Consider the following 21,327-nt stretch of genomic DNA (forward strand, 5'->3'; position numbering starts at 1 on the left):
TAGAAACGCACGACGAAGTTAGAAGTGGGGAGATACAAGTGCTACTGGGCCATCGATCGGCTGCGCGGTCGTCGTTGTAGCAGCTGAGCGTTCTAAACTGTACGCAGATATCCGTAGGACTTCTCTTAGCACTTTCTTAGATCGTTCTTTATGTACGTATGATATTATATAGAAGATAAAAAGAGAAAAAGGAGGAGAGAAAAAGAAAGAGAGAAAGAGAGAGAGAAAGAAAAAAGAAATGGAAGGGATAAGAAAAATATGAAGAAAATGAGAAAAAAAGAGAAAGAATATTAATGAAGATGGAAAGGAGATAGAAATTGAGAAAGAAAAAGTCAGAGAAGGACAGAGTCAGGCTAAAGGATTTAAGGATTACCGGGTAAGGGATACATCCCCCTTAAATCCTTTTTGTCCGTCCTTTGGTAGGTCGAGTCTTTCGCATAGACACGTACGCGAGTACCAAAGCAGATGTAAAAGAATCGACCGTACTTTTGCTTTAGGCCAACCTCCTCCTTCTTGTTCTTCTTCTACTTCTTCTAGTTTTTCTTCTTCTTCTTCTTCTGCTTCTGCTTCTTCCGGCATTTTGGGTCAAGTGGATCTCCGAGTCGTTGGGCTTGACAGTGTCATTTTCATGCGACTAGTAAGTACGTGTCGAACGTATACGTGGAACTTTCGCCGGCGGTAGACTTCTAAGATCATCGTAAGTACGTCTTTAAAGGCTTGCCGTTGAACGATGGTAAGAATTAGATAGGAAGAGAAAAGAAAAGAAACAGAAAAAAAGAATTTAACATGCTTACGTGACGATACTTTCGAAATAAGCTCGTTGTTGATTCGTCGATCTTATTAAATCCTTTCACGATCGTAAATCTTATCGGATCAAGCTACAAATTGATAGAATTTAGAAATATGGTAATTCATTTTAAATCAATATTTAGAAATTAAACAGACAGAATGGAATTATTGTTACCTTTGAGTTAGTTTCTAACTCGAAAAAAAAAACGAAAAAAAGACAAAAGTCTTTAATCCGAGCTACCGTTTCTAATCTGGATTAGTAACGCTTGATATGTGTTGCGTTACAATACTCATGAGACAACGTTTATCGATCGTTCTTTTTCTTTTCTGATTCGGAGCATCAAGTACTTACGTACATTGATGTTAAAGGAACTTCGGAGAATATTGATTTTACATAAAAGAAGACGAAGGACAGGGATGTCTATAGAATTGGTTTGTAAGCTTATCATTTCTCATTCCTTCTCTCCTTCGTTGCCCAAATAAATGACTCGTTTATTCATATGATCAATCCATGACGCCTGTGGAATGATAAATCGATTAGAAATTACGATTAAAGTAGTAATAACCGTTTACGGTCAGACCACGATCCATATAATGTCATTAAAGCACATTACCGTTGGTACTTGTTAAGAAATGTGTCGCTTACTAAAAATCAAGTCCATTCTTATGACGTTTTTTTTTAATAGACAAATTTCTTTGAACACTTCCATCTCATATCTATCTGAAATATCTATCTCATTTTTATGAAATAACAGTGATTACTTCAAACATATTTCGCTTGCAATATGATCTTAAGGATTTATCATTGTCAAAAAAATGAGAATGATCTTTCAAATACACACACACACACATGTAGATATCAAATGACTCGATTTATAGAGATTAATAGATCAATCACGATGATAGATGCACGATCACAAAAGCGATAAACTAACTATATCATTGGCATTGATCCTAACAAGCGATCAAGTTCAACGGCAAGTATCCTGCACTTGGTGTCAAGTACACTACGGACGAGTATGACTGGCTAGATTTTCAAAGGTTCGAAGAAAAGAATGTGAAGAACTATGCTCGATCAAAGCGCAATGTCAGCGATTTTTTACCGAATGACGCAAACATGGACGATCGAACGGTAACGACCGGCAATGAATTGTCTCTGCGTTAATTGTTCTCTAGGAATTTTTGCAATTTGACGTAATCGATTCAATTAATAACGAGAATTTGCCATCATTCACTAGACTCGTCAATGGTCATTCATGTTAGTACTCATGATGATCGAATTCGTGTTAAACGCATCGCGACGTTAAGAGTCCTCTTCTTTCCTCTCTTTCTCTCTCTCTCTCTCTCTCTCTCTCTCTCTCTCTCTCTCTCTCTCTCTCTCTCTCTCTCTCTCTCTCTCTCTCTCTCTCTCTCTCTCTCTCTCTCTCTCTCTCTCTCTCTGGTGGTCATGGTGACCGAGCTGTTGAATGAGAACCTTTAGAGCAGGCATTAGGTGACTGGTCTGCCAATCCGTTGGAGATGATGGATCGTAACGTGGTAGTGAAGCTAACAACTTCTTCTCGTTATTAAGCGTCTCGGCATTCTTCTATTATAACGCAAGAAAAATAAAAAGAAATAAAAGTGAATAATAAAAGAGAAGAATCGATCGAAGGCCCTTATTTGTAGACAATGCAATATTCCCTTTCTCTTTCTTTCTCTCGTGAACGCTTATATTAACATAGAAAATAATATTACTCGAAATAGCTAATGCAGTACCATTAACAGTAGTAATATCATCGTCGTTTTCACGAGCATTCACAAAGGCCAGTCGACTGACTGGCTAGCTAGCTAGCAAGCTAGCTCGACAATAACGCTTCTATAAATTTTACTCCATTTCAGCAAGGTCAAGCATTTACTTCGAACCATTGAAATTGGAAAGCTCATGGGTCCATTATTCGCTGAAATTATAGAAAGCTTGCTTTGTACAAAAGTTGAAGAAGATCCGTTCATTGCAAAGGAAAAAGATGATATATAGAAAAAAGAAAAAGGAGACGAGAATTTAATTTCATCTTTCATATAAGTGAAGGGACAAAGTATAGTAAAAGAATATAAACAAAATTTATGAAATAATATTTCTCTGTTGTTCATCTAACCTTCAGACGAAAAAAACATTTTAGTCCAGTAGTGATACCTCGTGAAGGACTCTTACCAATAGTAGCATCCCCCCTCTCTCTCTCTCTCTCTCTCCCCCTCTCTCTCTCTCTCTCTTTCTCTCTCTTTCTCATACTTTCCATCGAATTTTGAAAACATTCATGACCTAGCTCGAGGACGAGGTTATTTTGTCGTGATGTCAAAGAGTCAGCAGCACTCAGTAGGAATTCTGGCGTTGTGCCAACCACCGAGAAATAGGTTATCGATCAACCTCTTGCTCTTGGTAATAACTACAGTCCGACTACGATACGAAAGAGAGCTTTGACTCTGAAGATTTCATCGTTCTAGAGTCTAGCCTGTCTTTTCTTCACAAAACACTTTTAATAACATAGATTTTCTTCGAGGAAGGATCAAGTCATAGTTTTCCTAAAAATACAAAAAAAAAAGAAAGAAAATTTTAATAACTTATAGAATTCTTGGATCTATTAGAAGTACATTAGTAAAAGTGAATTTTCTCTTAAAAAAATATTTATACTCTGAAAATATCTAAAGATAATGTTTGCTGAACTATCATCCAATGGTACAGTCTCTGTGAATGGTAATCGAGCAAATGGCGCTTCGTTCGTTTCCAATGCTCATTCAAAAAGCGTTCACGCATCAATGATCGTACCTATGTACGTCTATTCGTATCTTCTATTGCAAGTACATACCTACATAACTACATAACTCAATACACACACACACACATCTATTCTCTGTATAAAGTAAAATATTGATGAATCTAGCTCGCTAAAAATATCGAGTAATTCATAATAATATAAAGGATTGATCAATCTTCCATTATCATCGCTGTTAACATCTAAATTACTTATACATTGGCTATAAAATTGGATGTTCTGTTTGAGGAAAAAAAACTAATATAATTATTAATGCAAACGGAAAAGAGATTCGTTCGCGATATTTTTAGAAGACTATTCGCGTATAGTTCTCTGATTGTGGGTGAGATTGATCGTGAAAACTCGGCCGAGTATTAACGATAAAAGTATATCCATTCCATTTTTAGTTTAGTAGAACATACATATCATACGTTTTCTAATAAAGAAAATAAGCTTAGCTTAATAACGAAATAAATAAAAAAGAAGGGCAATACTTTATCGAACTTCCAATTTATTCTTCCTTTTTTTCTTTTTTAATGAGTTACAATCGGAAATCCTGTTCCATCGTGATAACGAATTTCAACCTACGCAACCTAAACCTCTAACCGATATAGTTTCTATTCTAACTCAAATTTTGAAACATTGCTTTAGTTAGCATTCTAATAAAAGATCGTGCTCGAGAATAATAATAAGCAGTTCTTTCTTTCAAATATCAATAACTCAAAAATAAACTAATCGGTAAATTATCTCAAATCTTTTTCAAAGAACTTGACGATATGAAAACCATGACATTTATCCTAGTAAGTTTGAGAAATTCGATTTATAAAAATTATGTACCGACGAATCTCGCGCCATATCCGAACTAACGGTACGACGAAAGTAACACCCTCCTCGTAGGTATGCAGACTTCGTCCTGTCTGCCGCTAGGCGTCGCAGATTCTAATAAAAATCACACGTTCCCTCGAAAGCACTATACGTTGCAGCGTTACAATACATATAGGTTCTAAAGATCTGTTTGCCCTATAACGAGTATATATTGCGTACGTTTAAAGTAGTAGGGTCCGCTCGTCAGCCCTACTGATGATTCATCGAGCGAACCCAGGTCAAAACGTTTAGATAGCAACAAACTGTCAAAACCTTTTAACACTGCATAAGGCTTAAAACTAACGTCTCTATATTATAACAGGAAAGAGCGACAGGAAGTGGGGAGTGAAAAGAGGAGAGGAGAGAAGGAAGGAAGAGGAAGGATCGACGCAAGATCGCTTCGAGTAACGTGATCGACGTCGATGCGTGTTACTATATATCAATGGGTGGCGAATGGGTGGCCCATTGGGTGCCAGCTAGCTCGACCAAAGAAGAAGAGAGAAGAACGTCGGTGCCCGTCAAATAATGTGTTTGAAAGTAGAAAAATGAATCTCGGCAAAAGTCTTGGAAGGTGGTGGTGAACGTTTATACTTTGTTCATTTTGATAAGCTTCGAGTTAGCCTCGAAGGAGTTCTACAGGACGACGGTAACACACAATCATAACGACGATAGCTAGTGAAAGGATAACGCAGAAGCAAGTAAAAGGGAAAGAGAGTGAGGGAGAGAGAGGGAGAGAGAGAGAGAGAGAGTAGAATCTCAAGTTTTCTTGCAGTATGAGAATATCTGTACATTCGCTTCTACTCTCAAAAGAGTATAGTAGTAGTTGCCAGTAGTTGTCAGTCACCAGACGGGAAAATCACGACAACATACTAACGATTCTAACGAAACGTGACAATCACAACGATATATAATAAACGACGTATGTACGCCGTTGTTATTCGATAGAACGAAATTAGACAATCGTACGAGGCCCCTTATTGTAAAAGACGCAACTCGTCATGTACCAATTCTTGCATCCTCGTAATCGCCCTTTACAGAGCCTTATTCTTGGCTTGATAGTTCTGACTTTTTATGCTTACTATCGTACCACCTTCTATGATATTCATCAGTTTGGTTCAGCTCGAAATTTCAGTGAGTATTCTTTTTATTTTTTTATGCTTACCTTAAAGAGATATTTCATTGAAGATTATTCCTTTTTAAATCCTTCATTTGATGATTTCTTGATAGATTCATTTATTTCAGGTCATATTGTTTATCAGGAAGCACTTCGAAATCAATCGAATCATAGTATAGATATCCAATCCATGCCCAAAAATATGACATATGAAACTTTGACATTGAATTCTTATTCTCAACATAATGCAAGCAACACTGCAACAATTATCACTACACTTTCTACGTCGTCTAGTTCTCAAGCTTTGTCTTCCATAAGCACGTCGCTCAACCTGAAACAAAGCAGTGAAGTACCTTTATTGGAAACAGAAATAATTGTTAATACGCGGAAAAGTGTTTCTGTAGTTTCTAATGATTATGCACGTGCCATATACGAAGCTGGACATACAGTACCTATACCAGAAAAATGTCCAGATTTTGGTAAAGAAATGGACTTGGTTATTATTATAATGTCTGCACCTACACATGTGGAAGCAAGGACAGCAATTAGACAAACTTGGGGACACTTTGGACAAAGAAGAGATATTAGTATACTCTTCATGTTAGGTGCTACTTTAGATTCTAAAGTCGAAAAAGTACTTGAACAAGAACAAAGAATATATGGTGACATAATACGTGGAAAGTTCTTAGATTCTTATTCAAATCTCACTCTTAAAACAATCTCCATTTTGGAGTGGGTAGATAGTTATTGTTCCAAGGTGAAATTTGTTCTAAAGACAGATGACGATATGTTTATTAATGTTCCACGTTTGTTAGCATTTATAAATAGGCATGGAAAAGACAAAAGTGTAATATTTGGCAGATTAGCCAGAAGATGGAAACCCATTAGAAATAAGAAGAGCAAATACTATGTCTCACAAATGCAATTTAAACAACCTGTATTTCCAGACTTTACTACAGGTCCAGCTTATCTGTTATCTAGTGACATAGTGCGAAAATTGTATGATGCTGCCTTGGACCAAACATATCTTAAACTTGAAGATGTTTTTATGACTGGAATCGTTGCACATAAACTAGGAATTAAACGAGTGCAAGCTAATGAGTTCCTCAACAAGCGGATAGCTTATAGTCTCTGTAACATACAACATGGAATAAGTATACACATGGTTAAATACAGTGAACAATTCGATCTCTGGAAGAAATTGCTTGATGGTAAGAGTAAATGTAAGTGATAAGAATAGATAGAAGCTGTACACATAATATTTGGAAATTGAGTGACAGGTTCTTTGTCACAAAATTTAACTTGATTCATTCTATTTCATGTATTAATTACCACTTTTTGGTGGTCTGCGATATGTGTATATTTTATTCTACTTTACGGCCTCAATGAACAAATACTCTACATAGTACAGTCCATAGGTAATTTAAATTATTATAAGTATATAAATAATAAGATTTTATATTTTAAGAACAGGAGTCTATGTTTCTACACATAGTTAGTATTTATTATGAAATAATATTCCAGCAGGATATAGATTTTAATTGTCATAAAATTCGTCTTCTTCTTTACTGTTGATATTTTATTATTTAGTTTAAAGCTTTCTAATGTCTATGATGCAACAAAAAAGAAGAAGTGATTTTCACATTTAAGTGCATTATATATTTGATATCGCACAATTCTTACTATATCTGTTTTAATATTAAAAAAGAATATTAATCAATCATACTTCAAAATATTCTAATGCCATTTTTTATATCAGTGATGCTCAATTTGTCTAACAATAAGTAAAATATTTTAAACTACAAGCAATCAGAAAAATCGTCATTTGAGCACCACTGTCATACCAATAATTTTCCTATATACATATATACGTTGCTCGTAAATATATATTACAGTGAAGAGATCGTATTATACTTGGACTGGTCGTATATAAACTTCTTATTTAATAATTCACATATATAATCGTTACAGAACATTATATATATGTGTGTGTGTGTGTATATCTGTAATATGCATATTTTTTCTCTGAATTATTATCTAGTCATTGCCTAGATAATATCTCTGCATGCATGTAAAAGAAAACTTCCACATGTCACTTTTTTTAACAATTTTCAATTAGTATCACCCCGTTCATGTATACGTAGACATTTAACTGTGTTATTTTTTTCAAGTGCCATATATAAAAGATAAAATAAAATTATATCATCGTATACGAAAATTATTTTCTTAACGTTGAAATAAGAATTTTTCAAATTCTTTGATTATGAATTTAAAATGACTGTTTTTTCTCGTTTCTTCCGTCTCTCTATCCTTCTTTTATTATCACAAGAAATATATTAAATCGTAAATATCATCGTAATAATGATTACAAGGTAACAAACCTGTAAAGTTTGGGTCAAGGTTTCGTTGTTCGATGCAAATGAGAATCGCTTGAGAGATCCGATAGTGTCCTTGACACGATTTTCATTCGCTTCGAATCGAGATTTTATGATGGCACGTAATTATTATCAATTAGGTGCACACGTTATTTTACTCTCAACGTTACATTTACCGCCAATGTACGTAACAAAAGGGTATAAACGATCCTAAATGATCGTTTCTATAAACGACTATAGAAACTTCCAGAAAGAAAAGGAAAAAGAAAACAGAAAAAAAAAGAAAAAATGAATAAAAATAAGAATAAAAATCCTTCGAATACAATCACGATGTGCGCAGGTATTTGCGTAATACGAATTTTTTAAATAAAACAAAACTAAAAAATTAAAAAATTAAAAAACTTGATGTTTTCTACTCATATCTAATATCTAAGTTGAAGTCTTACATAATCATAAATGATATTTTATAAAAAAAACTTCGAACCTATTTTACAAGAGAATCCATGATAAAAATAAAATCGTAAAGTGTATAAAAATAAAAAGCACGTAAATTTCGAATAAAAAAAAATTAAAAAAAATTGTGTATGTGTGTGTGTATATATATATGTGTGTGTATATATATATATCCTCGAAATATTTCAAATAAATATCTTCGATAAATTTGAAAAATATCAAATATGAAGAAAAACAAGAAAGAGAAAACTTACTTAAAATCGCACCGAACATATTGGAATTGCACTGAAATATTCCGATAAAAAGAAAATCTATTAACAGTAGTACAAGTACTTATGTATTGTAGATGTGAAACTGATGGTTTGACTATGTATGTGTGCAACGTCGCGCAGAATCACGTGACTAAGAGAGAAAGAGAAAGAGAGAGAGAGAGAGAAGGAAATAAAAAAACCGCGCAAAATTGAAATTTATCTTTTTACATTCCTATTAACGTTAAATTAATCTAAAAGATGAAGAAAAAATCTACATTTTATTTTTATACGAATTAATAACGATATAATATCATTAACTTAAAATTAAATGATCTTGATTTGAATCTTCGAGTAAATGCATTTATTCATTTGGTTTTCTTTTTTAAACGAATTAATGGAATATTTTAATTTTATTTTACAAATCCAAATTCAATTTTGTATTATGTACACTAAGTTTCAATGACTTCACAGCATCGAATTGAATAATTTATCATCGAAAGAAAATATGTGTGTGTATTTGTTAACAATTTACGTTATAAATAAAATACTCGGGTACACATACGGATACACGTATATGTACCATGCTCGATCACTGTGACTTTTGTTAAAAAAATTAAAGGAAAAAAAGAAACTTCATTGCTTATTATAATAAATTATTTACGCTCATCATTAATAAAATATGATTTATTATACTCTCTTAGAACCTTTTTTTATTTATTGATCAATCATATCACACGTTTACGTAAAATGCAGTACAACGTGGAATTGATAATGATAAAATCAACTGATATATTCTTATGACGGAACTAAAAAGGAAAGGTTTTCCTGTTTGCATAAAAAATAAAAAAAAATACGAATTAATATAGTGTGTATAAGAAAGTATAAAAATCTTATCGTAAGATAATGAACGAGTTGCAATAAGGTTATAAAAACATAATTCGAAAGATAGTTTATTTGGTCTTTCCATTTAATGAGAAAATAATAAAGAGATTTTATGAAATTCTATTGCATCTTTTAATTTAATACTATATTATATGAAATCTCAGATATATTTTTTATCATAATAAATATTCAATATCTAATTTCTAACCATCAAATTGATTTTACGAAATCGATTGGAAAAATCACTAATATAAAATTTCCTATGATAAAAATTCGGATATTAACATTTTTATATACGTTCCTGAGAATATTTGTGTTAAAGCTTTGACAAATAAAAATGAGATCATATTTACTAGATATTAAATAGAAAAATAAACGATTATCATTATACCATGATATTTCAAAAGAGAATCACGCAATATGCAGTATACATTGAGCACCTTTCTACCACTAGTCTCCAAAGATTATGATTTCTTTTTCTTTTTCCAAGTATATCATTACGATCCAGTAAACTCTCGTTGCGAAACAAGCAAATTCACTGAGGGCGAAACTCTTTTACGCAAACGTCCGTAATTAAATGCAAATACTGCGTGTACTCGTCGAAATTAATGTTTGCACCGATGTCAGTTCGGTCGTTCATCCTTTCTTACCAATGCAACCGGTAACGATAAATTGCAAGACAACCGTCGACGACGATTGCTTTTGTCGATAATAAGAGAGGAGGTCAAGCGTGAAATCACGATAAATTGGATGGATCAAAAGCATTTCTTACTTCTGAAATTCTTTTCTTCCCTCTCTCTCTTTCTCTCTCTCTCTTTCTCTCTCTCTCTCTCTCTCTCTCTCTCTCTCTCTCTCTCTCTCTCTCTCTCTCTCTCTCTCTCTCTCTTTCTCTATTTCACGCCTTACGAACATTACTATACACACTTCTTTTTTAATACTCTTATCTCTATCTCTTTCTATTTCTCTCAAACTTAAGTAAGTTAAATTAAAGTAATTGTTTTATGAAAAAAATTCAATAATAAAATATATAATTATGATACTTATTCGGTTTATAAACGATGAATATTTCATTGATGTGTGCATCACGTTCTTCGTACACGATATTATATTATTATGGTACTGCATCGTAATTGAAAAAGATGTAACTATGGAAAAAATTATCTAATTTTCGATATAATGATATTTGATTATTCTATTAAATTTTTCCACTAATATACGAGTAAACGAATACGTCTTTCTGAAGTTAGTCAAAATAGACACTAACTATATCCTGAAAATAAAAGAAATACGATAATAAAATAGAATTAAAGAACAAAGTTGAATGAATTATATTTGTATTAATAACGAACAAATTTTTAGCTTTATTAGAGTTTTATTTTTAATTGCGACTTATTGTGTATCATTTTTTTGTTTTCCTAAGTAATTACGTCATGAGTACGGTTGATACGATTTCTTTCTGAATTACCGACGATTTCTATGCAATTTTAACTCCTTTCAAATTTTAGAACTATGATCTGTGTTTTACAGTATTGTCGATAATGCAGAGAATAAAAACGAAATGGATTTTTGATTATTTATATTAGTTTTTAATTCTCTGTCATAATCGATTTGTGCTATAAGAAAATGTGAATACAAAGAAATGTCAAATAAAATTAAAATTAATGATGGTAAAAATTAAATGTTACCATTATATATCATTGAATAATCTAATTAACTCGATCAATTGTGTGACTAAATAAAAACATATTCGTATATTTACTTTACATAAAAAATAAAATATAAATGGTGTTTCAAATCAAGTAGTCCAAATATTATATTCGAGATAGTATGCGCTTGCGCAGTTACCTATCCTTATCACTTATGAATCAGCTGATGGCAAGAAGTAACCGTTGCGTATTAATAGGGATTCATTTTGTGTGATAATTTCAAGTAAATATGTCATTAAATACAGCGCACGCCAATGGAGGCGTACTTATTCACGCTGGAGAAGTGTAAGTTTAATAAAATATTTAAATAAAATATATCATAAATACGTGGATATACAGAATTCGTTCGATTGCATTGACTAATAACGTTTCTATAACGTCGTAGTATTGCACTTCGCCTATCAAAATCAATTTTTTTCGAAACTAACTAACTATTATTATAAAATCGTTGATAATTTATAAAATTACTACGTAAACAATCTTTAATAAAATTGTAATATTATTCTACGCTATATTCCTCGCTATCAATGTCAATATATTTCGCGTATGACGTGTCTTGCTGACTATTTCTCCAATTTTATTATACTTAACTTTATATCAAAAAATATAAGCAATATTATTAAATATTTTTTAATATAAACATTTGTAATATATTGTTGTTCTATACTCTTTTAGTATTTTATTATATTGCGACAATGTTTCCATGGAATTTCATGGTCAAGAACAACCTGCATTTATTGGTACCAAACGTGGAAGATTATACTTGACAACGCATAGAATGATCTTCAATGCTAAAAATCCAAATGAAGAAATGAAATCTTTTAGTTTCCCATTTATTACACTAAGTGAAGTTGAATTAGAGCAGCCTATATTTGGTGCTAATTGTATCAGAGGGAAATGTCGAGCTCAGCCTAATGGAAATTGGATAGGAGAATGCAAATTTAAATTATATTTTAAAAGTGGAGGTGCCATAGAATTTGGTCAGGCCATGTTAAGAGCAGCAGAAATGGGTATGGTTAATAATACAACATTATGCAATTATATATATTGATATATTCTAATTTTTTGTTATAAAGATAATAATATCATTGCATCATAGTCACATCAATTTTTTATTTGTGTTTTTAACAGCACAACGCAATGGTCCTGAACATGATGCTCCACCGCCATATACACCACCGACATCAGGCTGGTATGCAGCACCACCAGTAGCTTATTTAGCTCCAGCAACTAGAAATTATGGATGGATGCCACCAGTTAATGTATTTCCTGATGCTCCACCAGGTGAATTTTCAATAGAATATTTTCTTTATATTATTACTTAATCTTATATATTATTACATTTCTAAAAAAAAAAAATGAGACATATATAACTACACATTTAACTGGTGCTTTTATATTTACAGCAAATAGTGTTTTTATGACTGAGATGCCTCCTCCTTATCCTGGTATAAATTCTCCTTATCAAGGATATGCAAGTGGAGCACCACAACATCCACAAGGTGCATGGGGTGGTGTCAATCAGCAATCAAATTGGGTGCCAACACAACCAAATGGTGCACCAGGATTGGCTAATCCCAGTTACCCTCTTGGAGGTGTGTATCCAAATTTTAATGAGTATCAACAATGTCCACCATATACACAAAATCCACCATATACACAAAATCCACAATATACACAAAACCCACCATATATACAAAGTCCACCATATACACAAAATCCACCATATACACAAAATCCACCATATACACAATGTCCACCATATACACCATATCCTGGAGGTAATAATTACTATTCAAAATAATTATCTTATTTAATTAGACTTTGATTATGGATTACAAAAAATTCCAATTTATATGCTTTTTGAAGAGTTTAAATCTTAAAACATATTTTTATGCAGAAAGTTATTAAAGTATTATATCGTTACACATATAAATATTATACATAAATATATACATTCTTACATTTACTTTTTACATAAATTAACACTAGAACTACTGACCTATTTTTACCATATTTGTCAATTTGATGAGTACTCGAAAAAAGAATACTCTTTATTAGTTATTATTTTTAATTTATTTAATGTTACAATAATAAATAAAAACAATTTTCAATTAACAATTTTCTAATAATTCTGATTTTGATAACAAAAAAAATTTGAAAGTCATTATTTTGACAGATTTGGTAGTTCTAGCGTTAAACTATATTTCTCTTTAAAAAATGTTAAAATATTTGCACAAATATATATTAACCATTGTAATGTAGTAGTTAACAATGTGTTGTTTCTAAGAGGTTATGACTCTAAGAAACAAGTTATATAATTAATATAACATGGTATTAAAGGTCAATAAAACATTATATGCTGTTTTTATTTAAAACCTATCAATTACAGATCTTAATTTATTTAAAATTTAAAATGATTTTAAATTGCTTTACACTGTTGACTTACTTGCCAAAATTGAAAGTTCTAATATTATGCAATGGTGTTGCATAAGTAGTCTTTGACTGGCACATTGCAAGATTAACTTTCACTGAGCTCAGTTATTATCTCACTAGTATCATAGATATCTTGCAAATGAATATATACATGTACTAACTATACTTTTATCACTTTGTATACTAATTTGTATAGTGAGTAATTATAGACATAAAAATTATCTAATAATGAGCATAATAACAATTACTCTGTTGTAATAATTGAAAAAAAAAGTGTAAAACTAAAAATTAATTTATGAAAAGAGTTTAACAGTGTTTCAGTTTATTAGTGATATATGAAATTACGAACAAGTGAGCATTTAAAAAAATTAATTAGTAATATACATATGTATATATATATATAATATTTTAACTATTTCCTTCATGACTATTTATATCATCTATAAAGATTTACAGGATTAAATAGAATTTCTAATAAAATAGAACAATGTCAGATCAAAAAAAGTTTGGCACGTTGTATATCTATTGTATGTATTGAATTTTTTACTTAATACTTTCTCCAGTATAATACAACATAAAAATACATCACACTACATCCTGTTGTAGATACCAAAGCTGCAGAGGCTACTCAGAGTGCATACTATGATCCCAATAGACCTCAATGCGCTTATGTTCCACCACCTGCGTATTATGTAAGTAATTTTTATAGTTTAATGTATTTTTTTAACAAATTAGTTGTGAATATATAATTTTGTGTGTATACTTTATTTAAATATGCCATTTTTAAAATGATTAATGTTATATTAAATTCAGGAAAGCCCTCCAAGCTTTCAGCAAGCAACAGAGAAAAAGGATCAGTGAAATTATGTTGCCTGGAAAAAAAGAATTAATGACCGGAAATTACTCTTTAAAAAGGCAGTATTACTGCTATTTTTTTGTAGCACTGTATATGTTACATTTGCATCTTATATATAAACAAAAACAAGCCATATGCATTCCACTAAAAATAACCTGCATAATATTTTTTTGCATATATGCTAGCATTGTGAAGCATTTCTATCATAATTATTTATCCAAATTTGCAGATTTATAAGAAAGAGCAAAGAAAGCTTGTTGTAAAGATGACAACATTTTTTGATGTAGTACATATAGTATTAACTATGTTGTATAAAATGTTCTACAAATATTTACTATTATTTGTTATAGATATAATATATATGTGAATTGCTACAACATACAATTTATTGTTGTATTTTATTAGATCCAATTTATATGCTAAATAAAGCTTAATGTACTCAACTTAAAAAAATTTATTGCTACACATTTACAAAAAATTTTCTTATAAAATTTTTATTCAATTTCATAAATATAGTATCTAAAATAGTATATTAACAAAAATATATTAAGTTTGACATTGTATTAATGTCAATATTTTATTATTAGAAAGAATGTTAAAATTAAGAATGTTTAATATGAACATATTATAGTTGAATGTATTGAAGTTTTATAAATATTTAAAAATATATATTATTGTGATATTATGCAAAATTGTTTACAGTAAAACAAAATTATTTCTCTAATTTATATATGTGTATATATATTTTTTATTTATACTTTTATGCTTTTGTTAATCATTTTTCTTCATTTTTTCCACAGACTAGCTTTAACAATGGCAAAAAATTATAAACATTTTAATATATCTTGAAATAGAATATAATTATTAAAAATAATACTTTTAACTTTCTTATATATAAATAGAAATAACATTTACTTAATTTAATAAAAAGTGTATTGTCATTCTTCAATGAAATGTACTTATTTTACATTCATGGCATCTTTTTTTTAAAAAAGTGCTGTAAATATATAAAAGTAAAATTCTTCTAGTAAAATACTGATCATCAACAGTATTTGTATTTAATTTTAGTAAAATATTAATTACTTATCCGCGATTTTAATTGGCACGTTTTAACTTTATATAATGTAGAATATTAATTTATATAGTGTTGCATATATATGCACATGATTTCAATAGACTAAAATATTTAAAAATTTCTGAAATATTAGAAAACAGCTGGCAAGTGGTAATTAATTTACTAAGGTACTTATCCATTTGTACTGAAAGAACATTGGAGCTAGAAAGCGGCAAGAAGATTATTACAATATAAAATTATTTTTATCTACCCGTATTCAGAGGTGATAGTCAAACTAAAATTTCCATTTTCTATGTATGTACTATGATACCATATTCTTGTGTCCAAAAGAATAATATCTCCAGTATCAACAGAAAAGTTAAATTGTTTACAAACATGGTCGCATTCAGGAGTTGGTGCAACAACCCATGTTTTACTACCTACAATTTGTCCTTGCCACATCAATCGAGATATATAGTCTAGCTAATAAAAAAATATAAATTTATCAAATACTTGATATATAAACCAATTCAATTAATACATTTATTATTTTTATACATTTTAATACATACATGCATATTAGCTCCTTGTTCATAGCCCATAAAAATATAATTTGTATGTGGGATTTCTGCATCATTTGGGAAAAACTTTGGCACATCATAAAACTGTTTCATGATGTCCAAAATTTGTGGATGACAATTTTTCCAACCAATGTACCAAGGATTTTCACCTTCTTGATTCATTGCTCTTTGTTTACTCATAGCAAAAACTTCGCGTAAACTACTGAAGTCACTTTTGAAATGTAAAAACTGACATTCCTCTTCTATAGATTCATAAGCACCTTCGATATGCTCATATAGATTTTGAAAAAAATCAAAATTAAATACTTTTGATGCTGACCAATTACTAGCAGCATTTTTTATTATTATAGGTTGTGATGAATAAGCATACAATTCAAATTCCTTCTTAGTCACATTGGACAAGATTATTGGCATATCAATATTACGGCAATAATCACAATTTGATATTGGTCTTGTAAATTCCCATATCAAATAGTTGTTTGGTATAAAACAACGTGTTCCATAAAAACTTTTTTTAATAATATCAATGTATGAATATTTGACAAGTAGGCCATAAATAATAGACAGTAATAAAATAACAAATGCTTTTCTGAAATATATATAATATGTATTACTATTATTATTCATTTTTACATTATCCATTGTAGCAATGGTCATTTTTAAATCATCAATTGTTGCTCCATATTTCAAAAAATCTTCAGTTAATGCAAGAAATGTTTTTTGTATAACTTCTACATGATTTTTGTTATTTGCCATAATTCTAGCTATGCTTCATAAATAGAAATTTTAATATAACGTCATAATATTGTTTCTTTAACCTGAAATTTAAGTATAAAATAATCATAATTAATTAATTTAGTATTATTATTTTAATGGTTAATATATCATTTTTTACATAACGTAATTTTAAATATATATATATATTTATTTATTTATCATATTTCATAGAAACAGTATCAAAAAAATTAATAATTATTAAGTTTTATTAATTAACGTAGTATTTTTGCTCTTAATAAATTAGAGTGCGAACAATAGAATGAAATATTTTAATAATTTTTATTAAAAGATGCCTTGTACAATAATATTTGTTGTTAGAGATCATGAAGAAAACAAAAAATATTAAAATGTTTTTAAATTAATCATATCATTCAATTTATCTAATTCAATGACATTGAAGCTTTAAACCTAACCCAAACTTATAAACAGTGTACGAATATGTAAGAATTAATTATTTATATTATTTTTTTTATACGAGTTATACGTAGATATTAATTTACATTAATAAAAGAATAATTATTATAATATAAAAAAATACTTTCAAATGCAATACTTAATTCTAAAACTTACTTTTATATCTTTATCATGCAATATCATGTTTGGCCTTGAACTACTTTTAACTGTCACTTATTCATAACATTGATTACAGTGTAGAAACTTATATGTAAAACAGTAGAAAGTCTTCTACGTATTCTCCACAAATGTATCACATCTGCTTTTCACATTTCAAGCTACTAGACTGCAATGCAGTCTACAAGCTTAATAATGCAATACACTAATAAGTCATTTCCTGCCATCCATGTGGTTAACAGATGTAGATCAACTAAGAGTTTCAGTAAAATACAGCATTTAGAGAAAATATATTTTTTACTTTCAGATTAAATTTTATAAATATTTAGAAGCACAATAAAACACAATAGTAAAAATTACAAATTATTAAAGTCTTAAAACTTTTTATTTTATCAAATCACACAACATAATGTACAAGTTTTATTTAAATGAACTTCTGATACAGACTTTAAACGTGCAATGGATTGACTCTTGATAGATGTTATAATAAATTTTGATTTATCATGTCAGTACTTCCATTTAAATTACACACATTACACGGTATAAAACCTAATTTACAATACTAAATAAGCTACATAATATCTTTTATTTGTGCTCGTCGAGATGTAATCCATATGGATTTCAAGACAGCATGGATTCAATATAATTTCTTCTTTTTTTTTTTTTACATCATTTATCTCTAGGCCAATGTGAAAATAGTTGAGTATATTTTATAATTTAAGGTAGAGTGGAATTCGTTGTAATTTTATGTCAGTGTAAGAGTGTTGAGTTTGTTACTATCTTGCTTATTATCACAAAGCAATAAATTTTAATTTTTATCGCAGAGAGAGAGAGATGATTATATTAATTATATATGATGCTCTGTGATGCAAGAAAATTTATAATTAATTAATGTAGAAAAAAAAATTGTTTTTTAACTGTGTAAAATTCCATTTTAAATGTTTCTCATATTAATTTACTTTAATGATAAGTAATTATGATAAATAATTTTAAATGAAATATTTAGATGCAATAATTGATTAAATTTTTCCCCAATTATGGTAATCAGATGAAATATTTCTCGACGAACTTCAAATGTCAGTAAATGCAACATCATAACTTCTTTCTTCGCTTCTTCCTATAAATGTAATTTTACAAAATGTTCACTTTTATTCTAAAGTTCAAAAGCCCCTATTTTAAATAATCAGAAAACATAGAATTTTCCAATTGACTCATTTAAGCTATAATTTTTTGGCTAAAGTGTCCAAATAAAAACAATGCTCTTCTTGTGATTCATGTTTAATTAGGACAATATATGGATTTGATGTAATGTAATTTATGATTACATTACCCCTCCCCCCTCCTAGAAAAAGAAACTGCTCTTTAAACTGTGTAACATTGTAATACATTATGAGCTATGGAAGTTCCAATAATCACAGAATATGTCATGTGCCACATAATTTAAAAGCACTTTCAAAAGTTTATTCTAAGAACCTGAAACATTGGCAAAATGAATTGAGACGCATATCATATCACTATTAACTGAAATCTTAATTACCTATAAGGTATTCTTTACTAGAACAAATTATTTTTATTGGGACTCCTCAGTGACATTTCAACGCAAAATAAGTTATTACTTACTGTTAAAAGTGTGTGACTAGCACAATCGTATTTGTGTCAATGTTTACACTTGATTACACATTGTTTTCAGAGAAAACGAAATTTCCATTTGCACTTGATCAGAAGTAACACCATTTTCCAAGAATAGCATCCTTGATGGCTGATATGTATTGTGCAGGAACCCAGTATATCCAATATCTTGATGCTTCTGTTGTGCCTAATTGTATACCCTATATTATTTAAAAAATTAATAATTAAAATGTTATTGAAAAAAATAACAATATTTAAAAATTTATATATCATATAAATGTGTAATTAAAAATGATTAAATATATAGTACTTTATGGCTAAACATACCATAATATGATACTCTGGATGATCATGTATTGGTTCACTATGGACACCTTTTATTGAGTTCATAGGAATTTTATCCGTTCTTTCTTTTGTACCAATCCAAAGCTGATCTTGCTCCAATTTAAATGTAAGTCTAACCTTGCCACCAGATTTATTCAGCATACCTGAGATAGGAAATTCAGGTAGTGGTTCCTATGACAAGAAACCGAAACATTTTATGCAGGTCTGCAAGTTTTATGGAATTTGTAATCCATGTTAATGGATTCATCAAAAGTTTGGAAAGTTTGATTACCTTACTATCTAATATACCAGGCATGACATCATCTGGAATACCTTTATCTAAAACTTTACGATGAATTTTTTGTTGCGACAAAGGTTCCTTACTTGCAGTAGAACTAGCTTCATCTGCAAGATCCTGCTTTGAAGGAATTGATACAGCTAATACATCATCTAGTTTTGATCCCACTATCATGACTTTGGCACCTTTATGAACATATAATTTGATAATCTATTTGGAATTTCATAATATAACTATTTATTATATAAAAAATATCAATGTTACAATCTGCACCTTTTGTAACTCCCAAGTTTCTAAGCGTTTGATCATCTTTGGCTAATCCTTTAAACATAACTTTCTGCATTACTTGTGGTACAGAAATAATATTTTGAAGGTGTGCTTTCAGCTCTGCCACAGTACCATCTAATGCAAAATTTATGTTAATCTTCTGCTTGTTGTAGATTACTTTAAAGTCTATTTTTTCTTGTGGTATGTCTTGGGATGTAGTAGCAGCTGCATCTTCAATAGGCTGTACACTAGCATTTTCATGATCTGTTCTGAGTACATTTGTTTTTTCCGATACATTTTCATTTGACATGGAATTAGCTACTATTTCTGGGCATGGAGTGGAATTACAACATTTGTCATTCCCATCACCTTTTGTAGCATCTATATAAACATGAAAAAAACAGTATAATGAAAAATTTGAATTGTATTAGACTTTTTCAATTGAAGATAAAAACATAATAAAAAATTCCATTGGTAAAATTTTAATTCAATTTTATGAGTTTGTTAATATACGATAGTGAAATCATACAAAAGTCCACCTGTTTCATGAGTTCAGACAATAAACGTAAAGGTTATGTTGCCTAAAATTGATTTAGATAAAAAAAAAAAAAATACATTTAAAAAAATATTTTCAAACTAATAATTGTTCAGACGTTAAACAATTTAATAAATACGTACAAAGGATATTTGTATAAAAAGAAAAATCATTGTTATTGTAAGATTAACAAAGCTGCATATATATAGTTATTTAGAATGTTCTGTTTTAAATAAATTTTTAAGACGGAATATAAATACATCTTTAGTATACAAAATAATAAAAACAATTTTCAAAAGTGCACACGATTATTTTTGATAGTTTTTTCGAAAGATAGGACAATAAATCGGCAGGATTCAATACCTACCGACGTACTCCATGATGGACTGTATTCTGCTGACCAATCAAAATTATTTCAGGTCTACCAAATACTTGTGCAACATAGTTCATCGGAATGACTTTCACATTCTTAAATATAGTTTAAAATCTTATAAATAATGTTGAGTTCATCTTATATATAGCATTTAAATATTAGTTTACGAATATATGATTTGTGATAATAACAATAAGAAATCGATATAGAAAAATAACGAATACAATATTGAATTTGATTTATTTATGATATAGTAAATAGTATTATATTTATTTTGATATGAGTATAATTTATTTAAAAACAGTATCTCAATAAATTTCTTTTTAATGTTTTAATAAATGTCCTTTAATTTTATCAGAACGAAATATTTATAAGAACGATTGAAAAATATGATTGGTTGATACCAT

At 29.6% G+C, this 21,327-nt stretch overlaps 4 protein-coding genes across 13 annotated transcripts; 2 read left to right on the top strand and 2 right to left on the bottom strand.

The window, feature by feature from the left end:
• Window positions 1-6: 6 nt before the first annotated feature.
• LOC127068559 (beta-1,3-galactosyltransferase 5-like) lies at window positions 7-9,335 on the top strand. 7 transcript variants are annotated; one of them, XM_051004851.1, is made up of 4 exons: window positions 229-376; window positions 591-637; window positions 4,762-5,570; window positions 5,682-9,335. In XM_051004851.1, exons 3-4 carry the CDS (start codon window positions 5,438-5,440, stop codon window positions 6,782-6,784), a joined length of 1,236 nt encoding a protein of 411 aa, XP_050860808.1. In that variant the 5' UTR covers window positions 229-376; window positions 591-637; window positions 4,762-5,437; the 3' UTR covers window positions 6,785-9,335. The 7 variants fall into 7 exon arrangements, with proteins under 7 accessions (XP_050860810.1, XP_050860808.1, XP_050860807.1 ...); XM_051004850.1 differs by having other exon boundaries at window positions 338-376; window positions 538-637; XM_051004852.1 differs by having other exon boundaries at window positions 345-376; window positions 591-697.
• A 2,012-nt stretch (window positions 9,336-11,347) lies between these two features.
• Window positions 11,348-14,965, top strand: LOC127068562 (WW domain-binding protein 2). 2 transcript variants are annotated; one of them, XM_051004856.1, is made up of 6 exons: window positions 11,348-11,505; window positions 11,896-12,230; window positions 12,352-12,504; window positions 12,627-12,815; window positions 14,263-14,348; window positions 14,470-14,965. In XM_051004856.1, the coding sequence occupies exons 1-6, from the start codon at window positions 11,450-11,452 to the stop codon at window positions 14,515-14,517; spliced, it is 867 nt and encodes a 288-aa protein (XP_050860813.1). In that variant the 5' UTR covers window positions 11,348-11,449; the 3' UTR covers window positions 14,518-14,965. The 2 variants fall into 2 exon arrangements, with proteins under 2 accessions (XP_050860813.1, XP_050860812.1); XM_051004855.1 differs by lacking the exons at window positions 14,263-14,348; window positions 14,470-14,965 and having other exon boundaries at window positions 12,627-13,578.
• Window positions 14,966-15,096: 131 nt separating this feature from the next.
• On the bottom strand, window positions 15,097-17,704 carry LOC127068561 (uncharacterized). Its single transcript, XM_051004854.1, has 3 exons — window positions 17,495-17,704; window positions 16,139-16,965; window positions 15,097-16,049 (listed from the first exon to the last, which is right to left on the bottom strand). Exons 2-3 carry the CDS (start codon window positions 16,901-16,903, stop codon window positions 15,834-15,836), a joined length of 981 nt encoding a protein of 326 aa, XP_050860811.1. The 5' UTR covers window positions 16,904-16,965; window positions 17,495-17,704; the 3' UTR covers window positions 15,097-15,833.
• A 153-nt stretch (window positions 17,705-17,857) lies between these two features.
• LOC127068563 (ubiquitin domain-containing protein UBFD1-like) lies at window positions 17,858-21,063 on the bottom strand. Of its 3 annotated transcripts, XR_007782975.1 has the most exons (6): window positions 20,915-21,063; window positions 20,019-20,393; window positions 19,740-19,930; window positions 19,451-19,639; window positions 19,115-19,323; window positions 17,858-18,611 (listed from the first exon to the last, which is right to left on the bottom strand). XR_007782975.1 is itself a non-coding variant. In XM_051004857.1 (5 exons), exons 1-5 carry the CDS (start codon window positions 20,925-20,927, stop codon window positions 19,213-19,215), a joined length of 879 nt encoding a protein of 292 aa, XP_050860814.1. In that variant the 5' UTR covers window positions 20,928-21,063; the 3' UTR covers window positions 17,858-19,212. The 3 variants fall into 3 exon arrangements, 2 of the variants coding, with proteins under 2 accessions (XP_050860814.1, XP_050860816.1); XM_051004857.1 differs by having other exon boundaries at window positions 17,858-19,323; XM_051004859.1 differs by lacking the exon at window positions 20,915-21,063 and adding an exon at window positions 20,691-20,907 and having other exon boundaries at window positions 17,858-19,323.
• Between the last annotated feature and the right edge of the window lie 264 nt (window positions 21,064-21,327).

Source organism: Vespula vulgaris, chromosome 13 (assembly GCF_905475345.1).
Source record: "Vespula vulgaris chromosome 13, iyVesVulg1.1, whole genome shotgun sequence".
Taxonomy (NCBI): Eukaryota; Metazoa; Arthropoda; class Insecta; order Hymenoptera; family Vespidae; genus Vespula; species Vespula vulgaris.